Raw genomic sequence first — 24226 nt, forward strand, 5'->3', positions numbered from 1 at the left:
AGCAGGTAGAGAGGCAGGCAGAGAGAGAGGGAAGCAGGCTCCCTGCCGAGCAGAGCCTGATGTGAGGCTCGATCCCAGGACCCTGAGATCATGACCTGAGCCAAAGGCAGAGGCTTAACCCACTGAGCCACCCAGATGTCCCCATTTATCAACTATTAATAAGAATTTGAGTTAACTTGGAAGACTCTCTTTTCTGAAATTAATTATTATTAAATATTCAAATTTTCAGAGATTTGGTAAGATAATGATCTAGGTTTAGTGGTGATAAGTTTTGAAATTTTATTTTTATGGCAACCATATGTTCTTATAATTTTAGTTTGTTTTTTGCATTTGTGTGTTTTTTGATAGTTTTTGGCATTTCTGAGAAATTTAGTATTTGTAGCCCTTCTTGCACTTTTGGCCTATTGTGTTTCAGTAAGTTTTCATCTGCTTTTATGAATAGTCCAGTGAATATTGAAAGGTGATGAAAATAATAAATATAAATAATGGCTCTGGGTTTTAAGTTTTCCTTTCTTTTCTTTTTTTTTTTTTAAAGATTTTATTTATTTATTTGACAGAGAGAGAGAGATCACAGGTAGGCAGAGAGGCAGGCAGAGAGAGTGGGAAGCAGGCTCCCCGCTGAGCAGAGAGCCCAATGCAGGGCTCGATCCCAGGACCCTGAGATCATGATCCGAGCCTAAGGCAGAGGCTTAACCCACTGAGCCACCCAGGCAACCCTTAAGTTTTCCTTTCTTTATTGTTTTATGTTTTATTCAGCCAACCTAACTTTTTAGCTCAGGATTCTAAACATTTTTGTTCTTTATCCTTTTGAGAGAGGATAAGCTTCCATTTGAAGCAACGATCTTTAGCTCTTCTCACCACAATTAGGATTGATGGAAAGGTGTCTCCTCCATCACTGTACAAAAACCAGTCTTGTCCTTTAGGGCTAAAAAGTTAACAGCTGCAGTGCCATGAAAGCATCTTTCAAAAGCACAGTTAAGTAATTCAATTCCAATGAGAAGATATAAGAAAAAGACTCCTTTTAACTGGAATGGGTGAAGGATTAGGGAAACTTAAACATTTCAGTACAATTTGAACAAGCGTTATTGCCTTTTATAGATGATTGTAGAACATGATCATGGCTTAACTGACTAGATTTTTGTCTTTCTAATTGATACTGATCATTGTTATCACATTAGTTTTATAGAAATTGTGTCCAATCTCATCATGATATCACACATGGGTACACCTGACAGGACCTAATGTCTTCATTTTTTTTTTCAACTGTTAACTGAGAGCCATTCAGTAAAACTTACTATGTGACCTTTTGATAATTCAGCCAATAAATTGGTTAGATGTTTTGTTGGCTAATTGGACATAAAATAATCAAGATGTTTGTCTGTTTTTATTTGTTTAAAATAAGTATTGTTAACATGTTGAATTTCCTTTTGCTGTGCTTCTGTTATCAGGATAATGTTTCTGTATACGTTTTTGAATTTCAAAGACCAGAATGATAAAAAGGGTACAAACCCTAAAAATAAGGCCTAGGCATTGTTCTTTTAGTTTTTAAACTTCTCCTCCCTAGTATCTGTTGATTTCCACTGTTTTATAACATGCATTCTCTTAATGTGTCACAGTTACCTCTCGATATTCATGTTAAATAAGATGGACTATTTCTTTTTAATTCATAGGCTTTTCAAGAATTTTCCAGTTCTTCGTTGGGGTTTGAGAGAAAATTTGTTTTAATTGTTAAGGGACTTAACATGCATATTTCTGTGTAATCTGTATTTTCACCAAAGGTTATCTAAGCCCTAGGGTCTATTGTTGCTTAATGGTATGTGATAATCAAGCTCATTTAGAACATAAGTTCCTTGTGTTTCTGGAGTTTACACATATATTTGAGGCTTTCTTAATAGCTTCCACAAAAGCTCAGGGCATGCTGACAAAGTTTTATGATCATCCACTTCATTTTATGTTTATTGTTTGCCATATAAATGGTAGTTTTGTTAGAGAAGGGACTATAAATGTGATACTAGGTGGTCACATAAGCCTTTTAGGAGTGTGCTCTTGTCCTAACACAAGGCTGATAATTGGAAGATGTTTAGAGCTGGGTTTTCCAAAGTGTTTTTGTAGGATACTAATTCTGTGGGTCATTAATAGATATTACATAGGACACAGGGGTTTCTATAGTCAATTAAGTTTAGGAAACACAGAGTTAAACAATGTTCACTAAGTTTTTTTCCTGAAAGGTTTCTAAGAATTTTTCTTATGGTGATGTCTATGAATTCCTAAAGAAGAGAATGAGTTTACACAAGTTTGAGAAGTCTGAAAACAAGGCAGAGGGAGAAGGAGAGGAAAAGAATCCAGGGCAAACGTAGACTTCCTGTAGGGCACAAAGCCTGATACGGGACTTGATCTCATAACCCTGAGACCACGACCTGAACTTTTGTTCCTGTGTTTAAAGACTTTTGGGGGATTTTAAAATCTCTTTATTATTTTCAGATTAACAATTGGAACTGTTAAAAAATTCAACTGAGTAAATTTGAAGATCTTAATTGGCTTTATTAAACAATTTATGAATCTGGCAGCATCCTATCTAGCCAGTAGAGGGAATCCCCACTGAACTAGACTAAAGAAAGGTTTTTAAAGGCAAAGGAGAGCATAAAAAAAAGGAGACAGGAACTATCAAGGAATGAATGTGTTGTTTAGACAAGGTTGCCCTCCTAAGGGGTTGGAAGAGTCCCTCAGTATTTTCTAATATTGACCAGGAAATTCCATGTTGACTGGTTAAAGGTCACATTCCTTACGGAGATGAAACTGCAGTTAGGTTAGGTTTTAAGTCTTAGCTTACTGACTTGAGGCCTTAACCCAGGTGATGCCATGTGGGGCCCATGATTTTCTTTTTAATAGATCCATGTCTTTAATTTTAAAGATAATTCTTCTGGGGGTGTCTGGTTGGCTTAGTCAGTTAAGTGTCCCACTCTTGATCTTGGTTCAGGATCTTGGTTCTCCCTCTCCCTCTGCCCTTCCCCCTGTTCTCATACTCTCTCTCCTTGTCTCTCAAATAAGTAATCTTAAACAAAAAATACTTCTGGGGGGGAAAAACACAATACTATTTCTGAGATGTGTCCGGAGGTTGAAGAAGATGTTTTGGCATTTAATTTGAAAATGTAACTAGCATACTTTATTTATTTTTTTTTTCTAGCATTCTTTTAAAAAATAAGTTCATCCTATAGTTCTCTCTTTTCTGACCTCAGTGTATATACCATATAGGATTTCTCAAATATTTTCATCATGGAGCCTTAGTCATATGGATCATTTTCAGGGTCTTGTGTTCCTTGGAACATACTTTGGGAAACATAGGTCTGGCCTTAAAATATTCCTCAATTTCATTTAACTATTTCATGAAACATTCAGTTTTCATAATAGAGAAGCAATATTTCATATAGTTGCTGTATTCACTGGTAGATTCACTGGTATATACTCACTGGTACATTTTGGTTTGATATTATACCAGTTCTATCAGTTACCAGTTGTGTGACTAAGCTTCACAGTTTTTGTGTCTAGAATGGAGATAATAGTAGAACTTACTTCTTAGGGTTCTTGTGGGAATTGAGGCAAATTTCCCATGTAACACATTTAACATAGTGCCTGATATAGAATAAATACTCATTAAAATTTCTTATTTTAAAGAATTATATGCGTGTATGTTCCTCCCACATTTTAGAGATGAATGGTTTATCTTTTGGTATTGTTCTTAAAATTTTCTTAGCAGGAGCCGCATGTCTGGGTGCTATATTAAAATTTTAATAAGAAAGTCACTAATTGTTTTATAGTTTTTTTTCTGAATAGAAAATGGCTAGGGAACCCATCTGTAGCACTTACTCTAATAGCTTGCATTTAGGGTTCTCATTTACCTTTGTATTCTGTAGCAGAAGTGTGTTTCAAGAACTGAATCATTAAGAGCTAAAGTTATCTGTGATTAAGCTGTTGATGGCTTCAGAGCACTTGAGGGAAGAATTCAACCAGTCCCTGAATTGCACATGTAAACACTCATGCCTTGAAAATTGCCAGGCTTCTTGAGAATTATATATCACACTTGTAAGCGAGGCAGTTTTCTCATAGTTTACCTGGATATTTATTGGAACTCATTCAACAGTCCATGTGTAGCTTGTCTGTTCTATAGTGGAATCAGCAAGTAGTAACTGCAGGCAAAATAATGAGAGCCTAGTCAAATGAGGTCAAAGTGGTTGAAATAAATTGGTGATAACTGTTTAAAGCCATCAATCAGAAGTATATTCTTTAGCATTTTTTGTAGTGCAAGACTGCTGACAGCAAATCTCTCAGCCTTCTTTTATCTGAAAAGAACTAGAGGGAAAAATACATACCTCCAGGGCTGTTTTCAAGAACAGTAATATGAATGATGGACTTCTAATCAGGAACAAATAGCAACTTGGTAGGCAGGCAAAAAGATTTTAATTTTTATGAAGAAATTTTAGAGGGGTGCCTGGGTGGGAGAAATGGTTGAGCATCCCATTCTTGTTTTCAGTTCAGGGCTGTGAGATCCAGCCCCGTGTTGGGCTCTGTGTGCAGCGTGGAGTCTGCTCAAGACTCTCACCCTCTCCCTCTGCTGCCCCCACCGCCCCCACCACACAATCTCTGTCGTCTTCTCTCTCTCAAATAAGTAAATCTTTTTTTTTTTTAAGATTTTATTTATTTATTTGACAGAGATCACAAGCAGGCAGAGAAACAGGCAGAGAGAGAGGAAGGGAAGCAGGCTCCCCACTGAGCAGAGAGCCTGATGCGGGGCTCGATCCCAGGACCCTGGGATCATGACCTGAGCTGGAGGCAGAGGCTTTAACCCACTGAGCCACCCAGGTGCCCCTCAAATAAGTAAATCCTTTTTAAAAAATTTTAAAATTATTGATTTTTCTTTTAATTTTTTTTTTAAAAGATTTATTTATTTGTTTGAGAGAGAGAACACAGTGGGGAGGGGCGGAGGGAGAGGGAGAGAGAGAAAGAGAGTCCCAAGCAGACTCACAGACTCACACTGAGTGCAGAATGCAATGCTGAGTCTCCATCAGGGGCTCAGTCTTAGGACCCTGAGATCACTACCTGAGCTGAAACCAAGGGTCAGGTGCTCAGCTGACCCTGCCACCCAAATGCCCCTCAGTTTTTCTTTTCCAATTGCTATGTAAATAACTAAAAGTAAAGCAGATAGTGTTTAAGGTTTTAACTAAAGAAAAGCACAAACTGGAGATTAGAGAACATGGATTTATAAAAATACTCATGGATTAGGTAACAGTTTACTTGTTTACCACTATTTATTGCTATTTACTGCTTATTAAAGTTTACTGCTTTAAAATTTTGATTTCAAATTGTATGCATAAGTCCTCAGAAGTAGTTGGTTTCACATGACAGTGGCTTAAACATTTTATATTTGTTTTATCTATAATTTTTATGCTTTTATTTACTTAGATTACATGATATTGTGATTAATGAAATATTTTTTGTATTTATAGTTGTTTAAAATAGCATTAATGCCATGTGCAAAGGAGAATGATTTTTTTTAAGGTTTTAATTTATTTACTTGAGGGAGAGAAGAGTGAGAGGGAGGGAGGGAGAGAGAGAATGAGCACAGAAGGAGAGGGTGAAGCAGACTCCCCGCTGAGCAGAGAGCCCAATGCGGGGCTCCATTCCAGGACTATGAGATCATGACTTGAGCTGAAGGGAGGTGCTAAACTGACTGAGCCACCCAAGTACCCCGAGAGAATGATTTTATTACATATTTTCTTCCACAGTTGTGTACATAGTTGTTTACTAAGCTTTGAGACAGTTAAACTTAAAGCATATTTTTTAAGATGTGGTCACAGGGCCATCACAATTGCAGTTTTTGATGACTGTATCATATTTTGTACTTATCCATTATTATGTTGTTAAACAGGTAATTTCTTTGGTTTTGAAGTCTGTTATAGATAATACTATGGTTAATGTTATACAAATAGGATATAATTTCTTTTTGTCTTAGATAAATTCCCAAGATTTATACTTACTCTATTCTATTCTACTTTTTTTTTATTATTCTACTTATTTATTTATTTATTTATTTATTTATTTAAGATTTTATTTATTTATTTAACAGAGAGAGAGAGAGATCACAAGTAGGCAGAGAGAGAGAGGGGAAGCAGGCTCCCTGCTGAGCAGAGAGCCCGACTCAGGATTCGATCCCAAAACCCTAAGATCGTGACCTGAGCCGAAGGCAGAGGCTTAACCCACTGAGCCACCCCGGCGCCCTACTTATTTATTTTTTAAAGTAAGCTCCACACCCAACCTGGGGCTTAAACTCATGACCCTGGGGTCAAGAGTTGTGTGTTCCACTGACTGAGTCAGCCAGGTACCCCCTATTATGTTTTAATTATTGTTTTATTTTAATTAATTTTAATTAATTATTAATGGTTACATACTTTATATATAATTTTATTTTACAAATACTTGTATAGTGTTAGTTTTGTGTGCCAAAAAGTTGAAGTAATTGCTTCAGAGTTCCATGGATAATAAGCTGAGCACGCTGGCTCCAGAGACTGTACCTCTTATAACTTTGCTGTGATATCTCTTTTGACATGTCTTGCCCAGTTAGCTTTCTCAGAAAAGGGTTACACTTATTTTCAGTCAGTTCAACCACAACTTACCAGTATTGGATGATACATTAAAAAAAAAATAAAATTAACCAATTTAATAGATATGAAATGATATATTCTGCAAAAGTATTTGATAAAGAAGATTAATTCAAAAATATAAAACTAAGTTAAATTTTTGTTCATAAAGAAGCTTTTCTTGTTTTTACCATTATAAACTTAAAAGTAAAAGGGAAATTAACTAAGACCCTTGCTAAGGAAATGGTATCTTGGAAATTCCTAGAGTGAGTCAGTCCTCTGTTTTTAGGGACTGATGACATTTTTTAATAAACTTTGCTTCTGGGGCGCCTGGGTGGTTCAGTGGGTTAAGCCTCTACCTTCGGCTCGGGTCATAGTCTCAGGGTCCTGGGATCGAGCCCCATATCTGGCTCTCTGCTCAGCGGGGAGCCTGCTTCCGCCTCTCCCTCTGCCTGCCTCTCTGCCTACTTGTGATTTCTCTCTCTGTCAAATAAATAAGTAAAATCTTAAAAAAAAAAAATAAACTTTGCTTCCAAGTATTTTGTTGTTAAGTACTTAATTGTATGAAAATACCACAGTTTGAGAAGAGTTTTCTATTTGTCAATGATAATTTTTAAAATTATCTACTTAATATGAATGTTTTAAATTCTAAGGGCACTACCTGTTCATAGTTGAAAATTAAAAACCATGCAGGAGGGTAAGATACTTAATTAAATACTTAATTAAATACTTAATTAAAATCTTTAATTAAAAGGTAAAATACTCCCTTTACCCTGGTACCCTAATCTCAATTCACTAGACCCGTGAAGGGGGTGCAGGATGAGAGGCCCTGAAATGTATCACTTCAGCTTAAAGATTGTTTTGAGTTAAAAGTAGTAAAAACCCAGCAGATAGAAGAAAAGCTCTCTGCCTCTCGCGAAACTGCCTAACTTTACATTGGAAAGGAGAACCTGCAGCAGAAAGAGAACTATTATCAGAGACTTCCCTTTACCTAGGGAACTCAATCTGAATAATAGGACAACCTTGTTTTTCCAAACCCCTCATTTTACCTTTCTGCTAGTGAGCTCTCTCCCCTTTGTATCCTCAGGCCCATATCCTGCTCCTTATAAAGGTCATGTTGCTTCCTTATCTTTGGAATTTCATGTCTATGTGGATTCTCCATACTTACTCCTATTAAATTTTATTTTCTCCTGTTAATCTGTCTCATGTCAGTTTGATTCTGAGTCCAACTAGAAGGGCAGAGGAAGTTTCTCCTTCCTGACGCATGTCACAGCATTCCGCTATCCCATCTGCCATTTATTTTCCAGCTGTAAGTACTATTAAGTATTTGTAAGAATTTTTTAATATAAAAGTCTAACTTTCTTTCTCTTTCTTTCTTTCTTGTGGAGCTGCGAATTTTTTGGAATTGTGAATATTCTTTTGAAATATGGAGCCCAACTAAATGAACTTCATTTGGCCTACTGCCTGAAGTATGAGAAGTTTTCAGTATTTCGCTACTTTTTGAAGAAAGGTTGTCCGTTGGCACCATGGAACCACATTTCTGAATTTATAAGTCATGCGATTAAAGCACAAATGAAATACAGGGAATGGTTGCCATCTCTCCTGCTCGCTGGATTTGACCCACTGAATCTACTATGCAGCTCATGGTAAGAAATCCTACCATAGTAAAACTTTTCCTTTTTGAGTGATATACTACCTTCAATTTCTCCCAATTTCTTAAGATTCCCATATTGGGAGAAGCGTGTGTGTGTGTGTGTATGTTTGCACATGATGGCTAGGTTAGAGTAAAGGAGTAGGGGATTCCTAATAGTGAGAATTGAATGTAAGAGTCCTAATAAAAAGTAAGAGGTGACTGGAAGGGAGTAGGGAAGGATGGATTCTTTCGAGAGAATTTTTTCTACTTAGGCCATCTCTCATGCTCTTAAAAATGTCTGTGACTCATGGAACCAGAAAGGACCTTGAATAGCCAAAGGAATATTGAAAAAGAAAGCTAAAGCTGGTGGCACCACAATTCCAGACTTCAAGCTCTATTACAAGCTGTCATCATCAACACAGTATGGTACTGGCACAAAAACAGACACATAGATCAATGGAACAGAATAGAGAGCCCAGAAATAGACCCTCAACTCTATGGTCCACTAATCTTCGACAAAGCAGGAAAGAATGTCCAATGGAAGAAAAAGCAGCCTCTTCAACAAATGGTGTTGGGAAAATTGGACAGCCACATGCAGAAAAATGAAATTGGACCATTTCCTTACACCACACACGAAAATAGACTCAAAATGGATGAAGGACCTCAGTGTGAGAAAGGAATCCATCAAAATCCTTGAGGAGAACACAGGCAGCAGCCTCTTCCACCTCAGCCGCAGCAACTTCTTCCTAGGAACATCGCCAAAGGCAAGGGAAGCAAGGGCAAAAATGAACTATTGGGATTTCATCAAGATCAAAAGCTTTTGAACAGCAAAGGAAACAGTTAACAAAACCAAAAGACAACTGACAGAATGGGAGAAGATATTTGCAAACGACATATCAGATAAAGGGCTAGTATCCAAAGTCTATAAAGAGCTTAGCAAACTCAACACCCAAAGAACAAATAATCCAATCAAGAAATGGGCAGAGGACATGAACAGACATTTCTGCAAAGAAGACATCCAGATGGCCAATAGACACATGAAAAAGTGCTCCACATCACTCGGCATCAGGGAAATACAAATCAAAACCACATTGAGATACCACCTCACACCAGTCAGAATGGCTAAAATTAACAAGTCAGGAAATGACAGATGCTGGCAAGGATGCGGAGAAAGGGGAACCCTTCTGCACTGTTGGTGGGAATGCAAGCTGGTGCAGCCACTCTGGAAAACAGCATGGAGGTTCCTCAAAAAGTTGAAAATAGAGCTACCCTATGACCCAGCAATTGCACTACTGGGTATTTACCCTAAAGATACAAACGTAGTGATCCGAAGGGGCACGTACACCCGAATGTTTATAGCAGCAATGTCCACAATAGCCAAAGTATGGAAAGAACCTAGATGTCCATCAACAGATGAATGGATAAAGAAGAGGTGGTATATATATACAATGGAATACTATGCAACCATCAAAAGAAATGAAATCTTGCCTTTTGCGACAATGTGGATGGAACTAGAGAGCATTATGCTTAACGAAATAAGTCATTTGGAGAAAGACAACTATCATATGATTCCCCTGATATGAGGAAGTGGAGATGCAACGTAGGGGGTTTGGGGGGTAGGAAAAGAATAAATGGAACAAGATGGGATCGGGAGGGAGACAAACCATAAGAGACTCTTAATCTCACAAAACAAACTGAGGGTTGCTGGGGGTCGGGGGGGTCGGGAGAGGGTGGTTGGGTTATGGATATTGGGGAGGGTATGTGCTGTGGTGAGTGCTATGAAGTGTGTAAATCTGGCGATTCACAGACCTGTACCCCTGGGGATAATAATACATTATATGTTTATTAAAAAAAATTTAAAAATTAAAAAAAAATGCCTGTGACTCAGTAGCCAAAATATGGAAGGAACCTAGATATCCATCATCAGATGAATGGATAAAGAAGATGTGGTATATATATATACAATGGAATACTATGCAGCCATCAAAAGAAATGACATCTTGCCATTTGCAACAACATTAATGGAACTAGAGGGTATTATGCTGAGTGAAATAAGTCAGTCAGAGAAAGATGATTATCATATGATCTTCCTGATATGAGGAATTTGAGAGGCAGAGTGGGGGGTTTGGGAGGTGGGGAAGAAGAAAATGAAACAAGATGGGATTGGGAGGGAGAGAAACCATAAGAGACTTTTAATCTCACAAAACAAACTGAGGGTTGTTGGGGGGAGGGGAGGTATGGAGAGGGTGGTTGGGTTATGGACATTGGGGAGGGTATGCGATGTGGTGAGTGCTGTGAAGTGTGTAAGCCTGATGATTCACAGACCTGTACCCCTGGAGAAAATAATACATTATATGTTAATAAAAATAATTTTAAAAAGGCCTGCGAAAGAATGGTTGTAGCTGCTTTGGAGATTTCTGTTGTCCTTTAGTCTACTTGAGAGAATACATTTGTCCTGTAGCATCTTGTCTATTTGAACTTGGTCTCCCTTAATAAATACTGATTTGTGAAGTAACTGATGATATATGAAAGTTGAATCAGGATTTTTCTTGGGCAAGAAGAGGACACTGTTTCTGCCAGCCTTCAGCTTTTGCAAAAGTTTTAAGTGTCTAGATAGAACTGAGGAGGTAATTATAGCAATGAAAGAACTCTTGGTCTGATAAGTGAAATGAGAAAATAGAATGAAAGTGTCTAAGAAAATGGAGCACATGGATATTTCATAAAATTTCAGTGAAATATCTAGATGGCTTCATTTTTGTGCTTCAAAAACTAGTGTTCCCCTCTCTCTGCCTGCCTCTCTGCCTACTTGTGAGCTCTCTCTGTCAAATAAATACATAAAATCTTAAAAAAAAACCAACTAGTGTTCACTGAAATAATGTTTAGTCAAATATTATATTTTGCATTTCAGCAGAAAAGTGCTTTGATATCTTGTTATTGGAGTTTTTCATTAGAAAAGAGGTCCTCTTTGTGGTTCATGCAGGCAACATTAGTGTTCTGTACTTGTATGTTTAGTTTGTACTTCTGGGACTCCATCTTTCCCTCGGTGGCTTCTACACCTGCATATGATGAATAGGTCTGTATTTGGTAGGATCCCAGTACCTCACCTTTTTATTACATCTGCCAGTATATAGAATTCAGGAATTTTTACCAAGTAGAGGTTTTATGCTTAGGGCTATCATCCCTTTTGATACAAAGTGTTTCAGGTATGTGGTTTATAAGGAAAAACTGCTTTCTGGTAGGTTGTTTGAGGAACATAGAAGTAAAAACGAAGTTGAGATATGCATTCTGATTCCCATTTTACTTTTTTGTGTATAGCTTTACAACAGGTGGAATACCTATTGTATTTACTTCTTTCCTACTGGCTGACTAATACCCAGTCATTTGTCAGATACTCATTGTTGCAATTCTCTCTATATCTTTTCAATAAAATTACATAGAAATCCATTGTGTTTTTAGATAATTGAATGAAATATAAAGATTATTGACAATTCATTGAGGAGTCACTGATCTTTAAAAGTTATTTGTATGTGCTTATTTGTCTTAAACCCCCATACATGTGCATGCATACTGAGATAGAAACACTTGCTAAGAAATGGTCTATCTAGCTACTGACAAAGTCATTTAAGTACCCTTAACTATTAGTTTAGTGAATTTTATGGTTGTTTTGGCCTTCTGACAGAGAACAGCAGTTGCCTCTCAGATTTCTACGATTCACTCTCCAACTGCTTCTATAAACCCAGCCAGCACGTGGGGTAGCTATGGACAGCCCTGACAGTATGTCTGCATTTCTCTGTCACCCAACGAGATGCTTGTTCTCATGTCTCCCACTCTCTTCTCAGCAGTACTCTTTGTGTTCCTTCACTGAAGCTACTAACTCGACTCTGTACTACTTGTTCATTACTTTCAGCCTTCACACTAACTTCTGGTTTTTGGTTTATTTTTTCTTTAACCAACACTTAGTAGGCACTATTTTAAGTTTGGTACTGTATTAACTCATTTAATATAGAATACAGTGGATACTGTTATTTTTGTTTTACAGAGAAGGAAGTTGAGGCCCAGAGTATTGAACATACTTGCTGAAGCTCACATAGCTAGTTAGTGCTAGAGCTTAGGTTTGAACCTAGGCTGTCCTGTAGTGTGGTTCAAGTCTATCTTTCTAACCACTGTACTCTGCCGCCTTAGTCCTGTGTGTCCACATGGGCCCTATAGTTACATCATTTAATTTCAGTGATCTTAATCCCTTGGCTAACCTGGGAGGGATATGTGCCAACTTCTCTTGCTCCTTCCTCTTCCTAAGTTAGGAAGAACCTATACAGGGAAAAAAAATTAAACATTGCCTCTTTTCCTTTCCTCCTCAGCCAACCACCTAGACTGCTGGAAGGAGAGGGAATTATTTAGCTTTATTCTCCCAGAAGGCTTTGTAAAATACACTCTTCCAGTCCCCAGTCCCAATACAGGATCCTCCCTCTCCCCATGTGAATAGTTTGTTTAAAAATTTGTGTGTTATATGGAGTACCTAGGTGGCTTAGTTGGTTAAGGGTCCAATTCTTGATTTCGGCTCAGGTCATGATCTCAGGAATGTGAGATTAAGCCCTGTGTTGCACTCTGGGGACTCTGGACTGGGTGTGGAGCCTGCTTCAGATGCTCTCTCTCTTCTCATCCCTCTGCCACCTGCCCCCCCCCCCCATGTTCCCCCCCGAGGGTGATGCTCTCTGTCTCTCTATAAAAAGGAAAAAAAAACAATATGTGTCTTACATTTCTCATCATATTTCTGTGTGCTCTATTCATTGGGTGTGTTAGGACAGAAAAGAGTTGAGAACCAGTAAGCTACAATTTATTTTGAAGTAAATTGTAAAACTTTCATCTATCTGGACTGAGAATACCGCTTACATATATTTTACTCCAAATGAGTAACTTTAGTCACTTTATATTCATTAGAAAAATACAATGGAAAACTTCACTTTAGCAATGAAAATGCTTAACATGGTCAAATTTTTGTTCACTGATCTTTTATTGAATGTATAAAGCTAGTGTTTATGCTGAATATGATAAATGTTTTGCTTTCTTTGATCAAATTTACATTCAAAGAGCTGTTACAAGAAAAATTCTCCCATAAAAATTCCAATATGTTGTTAAAGTGGATTTTGGTTGTATCTTATTTATATCACACATAAGTCTGTTGCTTACTCTTTGTCATGTAAATTATAAATGTCTTTCCTCGTATTGCTTGCCTTAAACAGTCTTAAAAAATGTATCTGGCTGAATAATTGCCTGTCACAATATAATCTACAGAGTTGAAATATTTTTTCAACTTTAAATGCAAGACTAGGTACACCCCCCAGCCCTTGCCCAAATGTAATAGGTGAATAATAGAAAGTAAATGTCATCTGTACATTTAGTTGATTAACTGTCACTTGTTTATGATTGTACAACTGCTTTGTACAATGTAATGGTCAATGTAGTACGGTAACAATACATTTTTAGTGGCATTATCAGCATTTGTAGAATATACTCACCATTATATTAACTAAAGTTGTATAAACAGATTTATTTTTTACATGTGTGTTTAGATAACTGCATAAAAATGATTTTGTGTTTGGTCATAGACTTAAAGCACACTTTAGCAGAAAAATGAAGCCATTAAAAAAGAAGTAAAGAGCTAGAATTAAGTAACCTTTGGTGCAGGGTACTAGAAAGTCAAGGGAATTGTTTACTTTTGAGTATATTTTATCATTTTATTTATTCTCAATATTTCCTGATAAGTTATGATTTCACTGAGAGCTTCCCAAGAAGTAGAAGAATTTCCTAAAGCATTTGTGCTATACTTTTTAAGTTCTTTCTTATTTATGCTTGCATATTAGAGAATTAAGAATTTGGGAAATAATTTTCATGCTCTCTAATCAGTCATTCAAGGACACTCTGACCCTGAGTTATAAGAATTAAGTTATCTTTGAGATGATATGTTGAGAGTATTACTCAATTTCTTTCCTTTGATTCTATTTTCCCCCCTTCTTTAGTCCTTGCTTGGTAATGTCTTCAAAAAAGCACCTTGGAAGGAATTTCTGAAGTAGTTACCAGAGGCCCTAATCATTTTATTTTTATTTGAACAATGTGATAGAGTAGGGGAGTATCTAGTTGAGAACAACAAAGGTAATCCTGGTTAGAATTTGGAGTTACCCTTAAGCTATGACTAAATTTCATGTGTATAATATTTTAAGTCCTATCAAAAATGCAATACTGAAAATTTCAGACCACTTCTAGTAATAGCAAATATTTATGTAACATTTTTGTTTTAAAAAGTATGTTTATATATTGTTTCATATTATTTTCACCAAAGTGAACTAAGATAGGCAGGTTAAGTATTATTCCCATTTTAGAGACCAAGATCTAGGGCTTAAAAAACTTAGGCAAAAAAAAAAAAAAAAGAGAGAGAGAAAGAAAGAGAATTTAGGTAACATATTTGTAAGTGGTAGAGGTGGTATTAGAAACCAGAACTTTTCTTAGACTAATGCTCTGTTCAGTAGGATTCAAGTGCTTATAAAATTGGGGGGAAGTCTCCTCTGGCTGGATTGGTAGGAAATTTTGATATTATTTTGAAAAAATAGAGGGAAAACTGTTTGTCTTGAACACCTTTCAGTCCTTAAAGACAAAACTTACTCTGGTACATCTTTTAGAACTGAATCTGTAGTGGGGAAGGTTCCTAGAGGGGTACAATTTTATGTCCCTGGGAGTTGGACAGAAAAAGTTCGTCTCTCCCATATATTCGGTTTAGAGTTAACTTTGGGTGTTTGGGCATTATCCTTTCAGGGATGTTAAATTGTGTGTATGTGAGGGGACCAGTTTAGGTTCAGCAAGATGGTCCGAGTTGGAGGAGGTAATGGCAAGTCCACAGATGGCGCTGGTGCTGTTTCTCTTTTTCTTACCATTGATGCTGAGAAATGGGGATTCTCTGGTCATCTACTGGACAACTATACACAGAATCGATTCATTTTCTTCTAGGAACCTGTAGATGATTATTTGTATCCACCGAACTTCCTCCAGTTACATGATTATTTTCTGTGCCTCAGTTTTTGCTCTTCCTTCTATACTGCAGTGTTGTAAGAATAGTTATGTGGTGTTTGTTTTCAGGATGAACCCTTTTGTGTCTAATGGTGTGTTAACGTCTTCCCAATATAGGATTGACTCAGTCAGTGATGATACCCTTATCTTCACTTTGGAGTTTACCAATTGGAAGAGGCTTCCTCCAACTGTTGAGAAGATGCTCTCCACTCGTGCCTCAAACTCTTGGGCTCTGCAGCAACATATTGGTAAGAAAGTACAATTTTAAACATGTTTCACTACTTTTTCTTCTCTTCCTCCTCTAGCTATGTTATAATTTTAAGCGACCAGAGTCAGTGGAGAGCATACATTAAATTGGGCATCATTTGCATTTTCTTTATGTGGAGAAAGGATGGGGCTGTGGTGGTGGTGATGGGGGTCGTAGTAATTTCCTTCAACGAAAGTCATATCTGACTTGGTAAGTTTAGCCTCAGGAACGGGTATTGATTAATATTTTTATTTAATGGTATCCTTTTATTTCTAGTAAGGATTATTTAAACAAAAGTGAGTCCTAAAATTGTTGTTAGTGTATATTTAGTTTGTGCTCAGAAAAATGCTGAACCTAATTTTCCTCTTAGGAGTGTGTGTGGATTTGTGTTCTCTCTTTAAAAATTTGTCATCTCTAAAAGGAAATATTACCATCCCTTATTTATACCTGTTCTTACTGAATGCATGCCAGTGTGTTGGTATGATAAAACTGTCAAAGTGAGCTTGGTGAAAATTCTATGAATTGATTGATACTTTAAATGACTGTTTCAAAAGAAATTCTCAACTTCCTCTCACTAAATTTTTTTAAGCTAGTTATAAAAAAGCATACAGCAGAAGATTTTACACAAGGAAACCAGTTTAAGCTGAACATAATATATTGCCAAGTATTCCTATTTACTTATTCAGATTTATTTTACTTTAACTATATTTTGTTAAACAGATTATATATCTTAAGTTGGGAAAATTATTTCTTCGCTGCTATTTTTGCATGAAATGTAGCTCTTCATAAAACATGTTGAATAGGTTTTTAACAAGTGAACTTATGCATATGTAGAAATGTGTCTTGTAATTTCTTGCAAAATTACATTTAAGTAAATTTTTTCAATCAAAAACAGACATTCAGGAAAATATGCTCTTGAACTGAGGTGTATTCAAACTCTTAGAGCGTTTCTATTGAAGAAAAAAGTAATTTGTTTGGAGTTCTGAGTCTTTTCATACAGAATTTCTTTAATGATAATGTTGGAAAACTCACTTGCATTTAATTCTTAATGTTGAAAATTGCATCTTCTTTTACTAATTATGTATCTGAAGCAGCAGAGAACAAATACCTATTCAAAATAGATAGAATATGAGACAATGGATTTTGGGAACAAAAGTCAAATGAGGGAGCATATGCCAAATGGGAAAATCATTGCAGTGTATCAGTTAGTAAAGATATGTGAGAGTTCACTCTGAAGACTGTAACATATGGCAGGGTTGTCCAGATGAAGGTAAATCTTGTGCATGAGTACATTACCCTGCAGTGGACTAAATCCATCAAGGGCTTCTTTATTTAATTAGGCACTAGGTAGAGCTTGTGTAGGGTAATCATCATTATCTCTAAGAGGATTTTATTTTGGCTGAAGATTTGCAGAAGTCTTTCTCAGAAGTACTAATGTAGCTGATGCTTTTCTGGCCAACTTCTGTAGCCCAGTCCTCTTTTCTTGGTTCCATTCCCATGTATACAGCTGCCCTTTGTATTTCCCACGTTTTGACATATCCAAAATGTGAACTTGTCGGTTGTTTTTCCAACTAGTTCTGCTGTTCCTTCCGTGTCCTGGTTTGAGCTGTGGAAGGGCTTGGAGCTATTGGCCCCGAGTGGTGAGTTCTTCCTGGCAGCTCTTTGATACTTGTTTCATCATGAGCAGTCTTGTTCGACAGGGATGACTTTGCGCCTGCTGCTTGGCAAGATCTGCCAGCATTTTTTGGTTGTCACAGCTGGTGAGGGGGCTCTTGTCATCTAGGGGGTAGCGGTGAGGGAGGCTGCTAAACATCCTACAATGTGCAGGGCAGACCAAGAATTAGCTGGACTCAAATGTCAGCAGTGCTGAGTTTGAGAGACGGATCTACATTGTCTCTTGGGTTGTCCGGTTTTAGGAAGGCCTTTTAATTCCTGTCATGGGAAGCCTTTTCAACCCTGTTCTTATTGCACACTACTTAGGAAAAGCTTGCATTCTTCCGGCTAGTTATACTGGTCTCTCAAGGTATACTTTACTGGTTCTTCTTGTGCAGTTAATGGGAGTCATTTAATGTCAGATTTTATTTTAGTAAGGCTGAGGAAAAGACATGTCCATCTACTCAGTTGTCTGAGTTTCTAATAGCATTATGCTTTTCTTCCTTTCTTTAGTTCAAGGCTCTCTCTCAATATACCCAGCTTCCCTTTTTGCCTTCAGTTTTCGGGACCCCACATTTCTTTCTTTCTTTTCTTTCTTTTTTTCTTTTTCTTTTTTCAGTAGGATCCAGGCCCAGAATGGAGCCTGACTCAAGGGTTGAACTCATGACTCTGAGATGAAGACCTCAGCTGAGATCAAGAGTTGGACACTTAACCGACCAAGCCACCCAAGCACCCCGACACTCCCATTTTTGTATATAGGTTATCTTTATTTGGATCTTTAGTTGTAAGATTTCTGGTGAGCAGAAACATGACCAGAAACAACACAAATGGCAGTGAGCCCAGAAAAACAACTTTTGACTACCTCTCAAATATATGACAGTCTTGCTTTTACCCACTTTCTCCAGTAACTTATCATGGTAGTAGAAACTACATTGTCAATATATTTCTTTAAATTTTTTTTTGAAAAGATGCTTCTTGCAGTTCTACAACTATTAGTGAGCTCCTAGATAATTTCAGCTCCGTAGCTTGTTAAGTATATTGGTATCTATCTCAAGGAAAGGATTTTCTCCATTTTTTTTAAGGCCTTTTTCAAGTCTTGGAGATTCCATGTACTTGGTCAAAATTCTCCTTTCCTTACCTTTTTCCTCTGTAAGAAAATAGCAAGTTGCTCTGGTAGTTTATAAATAAAAAGGACAACTAGTCCCTTGCTGCTCATCTTTTAATCATGAAATCAGATTTGTCTTTAAAAAATTGTTTTTGTTTTTGTTTTTGCATGAGAAAGGACATGTTATACCAGGTAAAATTTACTGACTGTTCACAGTTTTAATGACAATTTTTAAATCATGTGCCTTATATATACATCTTAGAAACATCATTTTAACCACATAGTAGTAGACTTTTTTTTTTTAAGGTTTTATTTATTTATTTGACACAGAGAGAGAGATCACAAGTAGGCAAAGCAGCAGCCAGAGGGAAGCAGGCTCCCTGCTGACCAGAGAGCGTGATGTGGGACCTAATCCCAGGACTCTGAGATCATAACCTGTGCCAAAGGCAGAGGCTTAACCTGCTGAGCCACCCAGGCGCCCAGTAGTAGACTTCTTCATAAAAAAAACTTGCCAATCCCTGACCAGCTGTCCAAGATAAAGTCTAAGTAATTACATTCTTAGGGATAAAAGCACTTGGCTTAGTTCATTCCCCCTTTAATGATCAAATATGTATAATTCTATCCAGAGTAATATAAGAATCTGAATTCTACAAAGAATCTAAAAGGGCCCCAGGAAACTCTCTTGATCTATTCATTTCAGTGTTCTTCTGCTTTGTTTTAAAAAGGAGTTAAAGTAGTTTATACATGTAGATTATCACAGAACAGTGAAGCAGAAGTAAAAAGTGAAAGCAAAAGAAAAATGAAAAGTAATATTGAGGATGGATCGAAAATGGAGTCAGGGAGTGCTTATAGATCCGAAACTGTCTGTGGATAGGCTATAAGTTTGGCGCTGACTAACCTCTCTAGTCATTGACACTAGGTTACAGAGATCATTATGTAAAACAAGCTTATTGCTCAGAAGTAATATTCATGGACAATTTTCTAGACAGTATCTTGGCAGCCATAGTTTCTCAGGACTTTACCAGTCTTCAATGTGGGCTCTTGCTATCATACCTAACTATAATTCAATAAAAGTAGATCTTCAGGGATCATCAGTACAGTGTCGTCTAGGTATTATTAAGGTATCTGTTGCTCTGAATTGACCAGGGCTGGATTTGTAATATCTGGAGGATTGGATGACCTATATGTACTTCAGCAGTTCTCTCTAAATATTACATCTTTCAACTCCATTTCTTTAGAAAATTTTATTTACTTAAGTAATATCTACACCCCACACGGGGCTCAAACCCCAAGATCAAGAGTCACAGGCTCTTCCAAATGAACCAGCTAGGTGATTGTAATAATAGTAGTAGTTAACAATGAATCTAAAATTACACTACTTAAGAAGCATCAGTGCACTGCTATTTTATGTTGCAGGTTGAGTTGAAAACATATTTTTAAGAGGTAGTTGAGCTTTAAAGTAGAAGCAAAACAAAAATGGAACATAAAGGTTGATTTGTGATAGGTTAAGTGTTCTGTTTGTGAAACCCAAAGAACATTATGAGAACTCTTTGCTAAATATGGTGGGCTGAGCAAGTATCCACAACCAGCGTTTCCTCTGAAACTTTGAGTAGTACTCATAGTTTTGGAGCAATCTTCAGAGCAATCCTCATGTACTCTTCATGACAAACCCCTGCCTGCAGTAAGTACACCAAACTGACAACATGTAGCACCTTATTTTAAGAGAGTGTTACATTTGCATTTAAAAAATTGAGGAATAACTACCAGAAACAATTGAAATTTAGCAATGGCTTACCTATAATCCTTTCTGGTACTTTTTTTTCCCCCAGCTTTATTGAAATACAGTTGATGTATATAACATTTTGTAAGTTTGAAGTATACCTTTTTGGCAATAATTAACTAGCATTCCAGTTGTCTGCTCAAGCTATTTCTAGTTTAAGGTAATAAAATGTATCCAGTTTTAAAAAGAACATTTTTCTGTTATCTATAGCAAGAGCGTATATTTTATGCAAAAGGTGAATCACGTTTCTTGAAGGTACATCTTTCAAGATATATATATATTTTTAAAGTTATTGATTTATTTACTTTGACTAATCTCTACACCAACTTGGGCTCAAACTCCTGACCCTGAGATCAAGAATGCCATCCATGCTTTAACTCAGCCAGCCAGGTGCCCCTTAAGATGTATCTTTTATAGCATTAAGTTACTTGTTAAAAAGATGGGAGGTGTGGGGCACCTGGATGGCTCAGTGGGTTAAAGCCTCTGCCTTCGGCTCAGGTCATGATCCCGGAGTCCTGGGATCGAGCCCCACACTGGGCTCTCTGCTCCGTGGAGAGCCTGCTTCCCCCCCCCCCTCTCTCTCTGCCTACTTGTGATCTCTGTCTGTCAAATAAATAAAATCTAAAAAAAAAAAAAAAAGGATGGGAGGTGTGGCACAGCCTTATTTCAGGCTAATGGAGAGTTTTAACTCTTCTGCTACTTTGTCTCTCATGGTAGTGACATCTCAATGTCCAAGGAAAGGTCAATAAAAGCTACAAATAGTATAGTGGTGTTTTTGGTAATGAGTATTTATACAAATGCTGTGTGTTAGAATTGCCCAACTAAAACCTACCTGCTTCTTATTTTAAATACTGATGAGCAAAAGTCCAACTTGAAGTTTTCAGATAATTATGTTCAGTAAATTGAAAGGTCTAAATTTGGTAGGGATCAGGAAAATATTTGGAGTAAAGAGTTGTTCTTTTAAAAGGACAGGAAAAATGGTGTATTATATAGGACCATGCCCATAGAATTAATGAAGCTCCATATTTGGTGAGACTCAGAAGCCACTATTCACTGTGGTTTTCAACTCTAGAGGCATTTCCTCTGGTTTGAGGCATTATCACTAAGAACCCCAACAGTAATTGCCTCTCATCTTGAAAAATTAAACATGTGATCTTCTATTTATAGAGTAGGAAACTTGACCTCCAAGATTCCAGCCATATTGTTGGCCTTTATAACTCTAGCGGAATCATGCCTTGATTAACAGTGTCCTAAAGACTGCCCTTATTGTTAGATTTAAGAGCCAGACTTAGTTCTGTTTTTTTTTTTTTAATGAGGAATTTATAGTTAACTTAAAATTTTAACAAGATTCCATCTGCCCATTTATAATTTTAGCTTCACACAGCCTCTTACTAATCCAAGTGCAGCATCACATAGCATTTCTTACTAATCTACATGGCTGTGTGTGTGTGGGGGGGAAATTCTTGCTAAACTAGGTACTAATGGGTTGTAGCTATAGTTGCTGGGATATTTTGCCAGTAAAACTGTTCTGATGTTATCAGTAGTCTGTTGGTAAGCTAAGAGAGGAGAAAATGTTACCCTAAAGCAATTACAACAGAATATTTAATAATTTTTTTTTAAAGATTTTATTTATTTCTTTGACAGAGACAGATCACAAGTAGGCAGAGAGAAAAGCAGAGAGAGGAGGAAGCAGGCTCCCTGCTGATCAGAGAGCCCGATGTGGGACTCAATCCCAGGACCCTGAGATACATGACCTGAGCCGAAGGCAGAGGCTTTAACCCACTGAGCCACCCAGGCACCCTATTTAATAATTTTTTTAAAAAAAGATTTTATTTATTCATTTGATAGAGTGATAGAGTGAGAGCACAAGTAGGCAGAGCAGCAGGCAGAGGGAGAGAGAGAAGAAAGCTCCCTGCTGAGCAGGGAGCTCTAGGCAGGGCTGGATCCCAGGACACTGGGATCGTGACCTGAGCCGAAGTCAGATGCTTAACCCACTGAGCCACCCAGGCGCCCCTAAAACAGAATTTTTTAGTATATGTGCTGCTGAAGCAAGCACAAAACAGAATTTTTTAAAAGTATTCCAGGTATCACATCATCAGTATTATTTGAAAGACCATCTTACTCCTCCTGCTTATGTACTGTGTTGGATATGTGCACAGGCGGATCCCGGGGACAGCTGTATCCCAATTTAAAAAAAAAATTATTTTCTAGGCCCAAAATATCTATTTTAGAGTGGAAAGCCAATTAGAATAGAAGCTTTAGCTCCTGATAGCTTGTTCATTTGAGAATTTTTAAATCATTCAATCTGTAATTTTAGTTAGTTACAAATATGGACCACAGGCAGAAGTCTTCAGTGAAGAGAAGCTATCATGTAAGTATTTCTGTAGGTGGACATTTACAAATTTCGCTGTTTATATCCATTAATTCCTTAGTGAATGGATTCTTTAATTGCATGTCAGCTCTGTGTTAGACACTGACAGAATTTATGAATGAAGAAATAAAGTGAGCATAGTTCTTTAGTGCCATGACTAAGGGAATGATGATGCCAGGTCATGGCAGAGGCTTAACTTGTTTTATAGATTAAAGGTTCTCAGTTTGTAAAAATAACAACATTAAAGATTTGATTAGATAAAAGTGATTATTTGTGTAATAAGGTTTCAGATAAGCCAGAGGGAGATGGGATTAGCCTTAAAAAGGCCCTCTTTGAGAGAAGAAGAGCAATGAAGCTGGTGTGGTTGGAGATAAGTTTATAGTTGGAGAACTAGGCCTGCAGAGAGAATGGGCCCTGAAGGCCTCCTGTTTCACTTTGAAGTAAGAAAGAAATGGCGCTGAGGAGACTTAAGTGACAGTGGGGTGGGAACCGGATGTTTGAGAATGGTGGTTGTGGGAAATGAATGAGGGACTAGGAAAGGAGGTCCCATGAAACCTTACAGACCTGATAGAGGTTGCAAGTGGTACTAGCGCGTATGATTATGGGATCATTTTTTCCCAGCATTGATTCTCTTTCTCTGTATTGAAGTGCAGAAAGAGAGTGGGTAGATTGGTCCTGGGGAGCTGTCAGCACCTTTAGAGAAGAATTAAGGATGATAAAATAATATAAGTGATGGGCCTCCTGGAATCCAGTCTGAATAGGAAAGGACATGAGAAAGGAAGGGATCTGATAGACCAGTGGTAGGAAGAGTCTGGGGACCTGAGGTCTCCATGATACTAAAGATGGAGTGTACTGGCAGTAAAGGAGAACGGAGTCTGGAAGGACAGGCAATAGTATATGCAGGAATTTAAAGACAGAAAGCCATAGGTCTGGAATTGGTGCAGAACCATGAGAATGCTCCATTTGCCTCCTAGACTTTGTGGTAGGTGTGACAGGGGTGGAAGAATGAGAAGATTCTGTGTGAGAAATTGGTCAAGGAAGTAATTTCCCGGCGAGGATCAGGCTTCTGTGAGGACAGAGGTGGAGAGTTTTCTCTACAGAGTTCTAGATGTAGGTGAGTTTGTTTATGGTAGAATGGGGTATCCTGAAAACTTTATGGAAGAGTTATAGAGGCAGTTAAAATTTGCTTTATAATATTGAGTCTCATTTTTTCCTCTTGTCTCAGATTACTGTGTTATAATACCTTAAACAGGGTAGGGTAATGAAGAATGTATTTTTCTGGGAGATTCTAAGACCATGATGCATTTTTTTATTTTGATAACCTCTGGAAATTGCCTAGGCTAGATGATTTTAGTAACTTGCAAATATTCTCCAGAGAGGCTCCAGAGAGGCACTCTAAAGGTGCAAAAGAGGAAGATGAAATTACTTATCAATGATTAAGTTCCCTTTCATTTTGTCTTTTCTCTACTAGTGATGTAGTTGTAAGAATTGAGTTTTTGTCTCTCCCCTACCTCAACTGAGCACACATGGCCCAATGCTTTGTACTTATATTTCCATATGGGTTAGAATAATGTTTTTTTGAAAATCTGTGTAAGAATGACTGCTGATAGTTGGGGCATCTGGGTGGCTCAGTTGGTTAAGCAACTGCCTTTGGCCGAGGTCATGATCTTGGGGTCCTCGAATTGAGCCCCACATCATGCTCCCTGCTCAGTGGAGAGCCTGCTTCTCCCTCTCCCTCTGCCTGCT

The 24226-nt window shown here is 37.4% G+C and overlaps 1 protein-coding gene across 6 annotated transcripts in view; it reads left to right on the forward strand.

The window, feature by feature from the left end:
- Window positions 1-24226, forward strand: part of ASB3 (ankyrin repeat and SOCS box containing 3) — a 106592-nt gene that overhangs the window by 75980 nt on the left and 6386 nt on the right. For 4 of the 6 annotated variants that reach the window (XM_032877786.1, XM_032877788.1, XM_032877789.1 and 1 more), the window contains exons 8-9: window positions 8015-8278; window positions 15442-15572. In XM_032877786.1, coding sequence (XP_032733677.1) covers window positions 8015-8278; window positions 15442-15572 — 395 coding nt within the window. The remainder of the gene's footprint in view (window positions 1-8014; window positions 8279-15441; window positions 15573-24226) is intronic. The other 2 variants (XM_032877791.1, XM_032877787.1) reach the window with 1 other exon arrangement.

The sequence above is a fragment of the Lontra canadensis genome, unplaced genomic scaffold (genome assembly GCF_010015895.1).
Source record: "Lontra canadensis isolate GAN:19392208 unplaced genomic scaffold, GSC_riverotter_1.0 scaffold61, whole genome shotgun sequence".
Lineage (NCBI taxonomy): Eukaryota > Metazoa > Chordata > Mammalia > Carnivora > Mustelidae > Lontra > Lontra canadensis.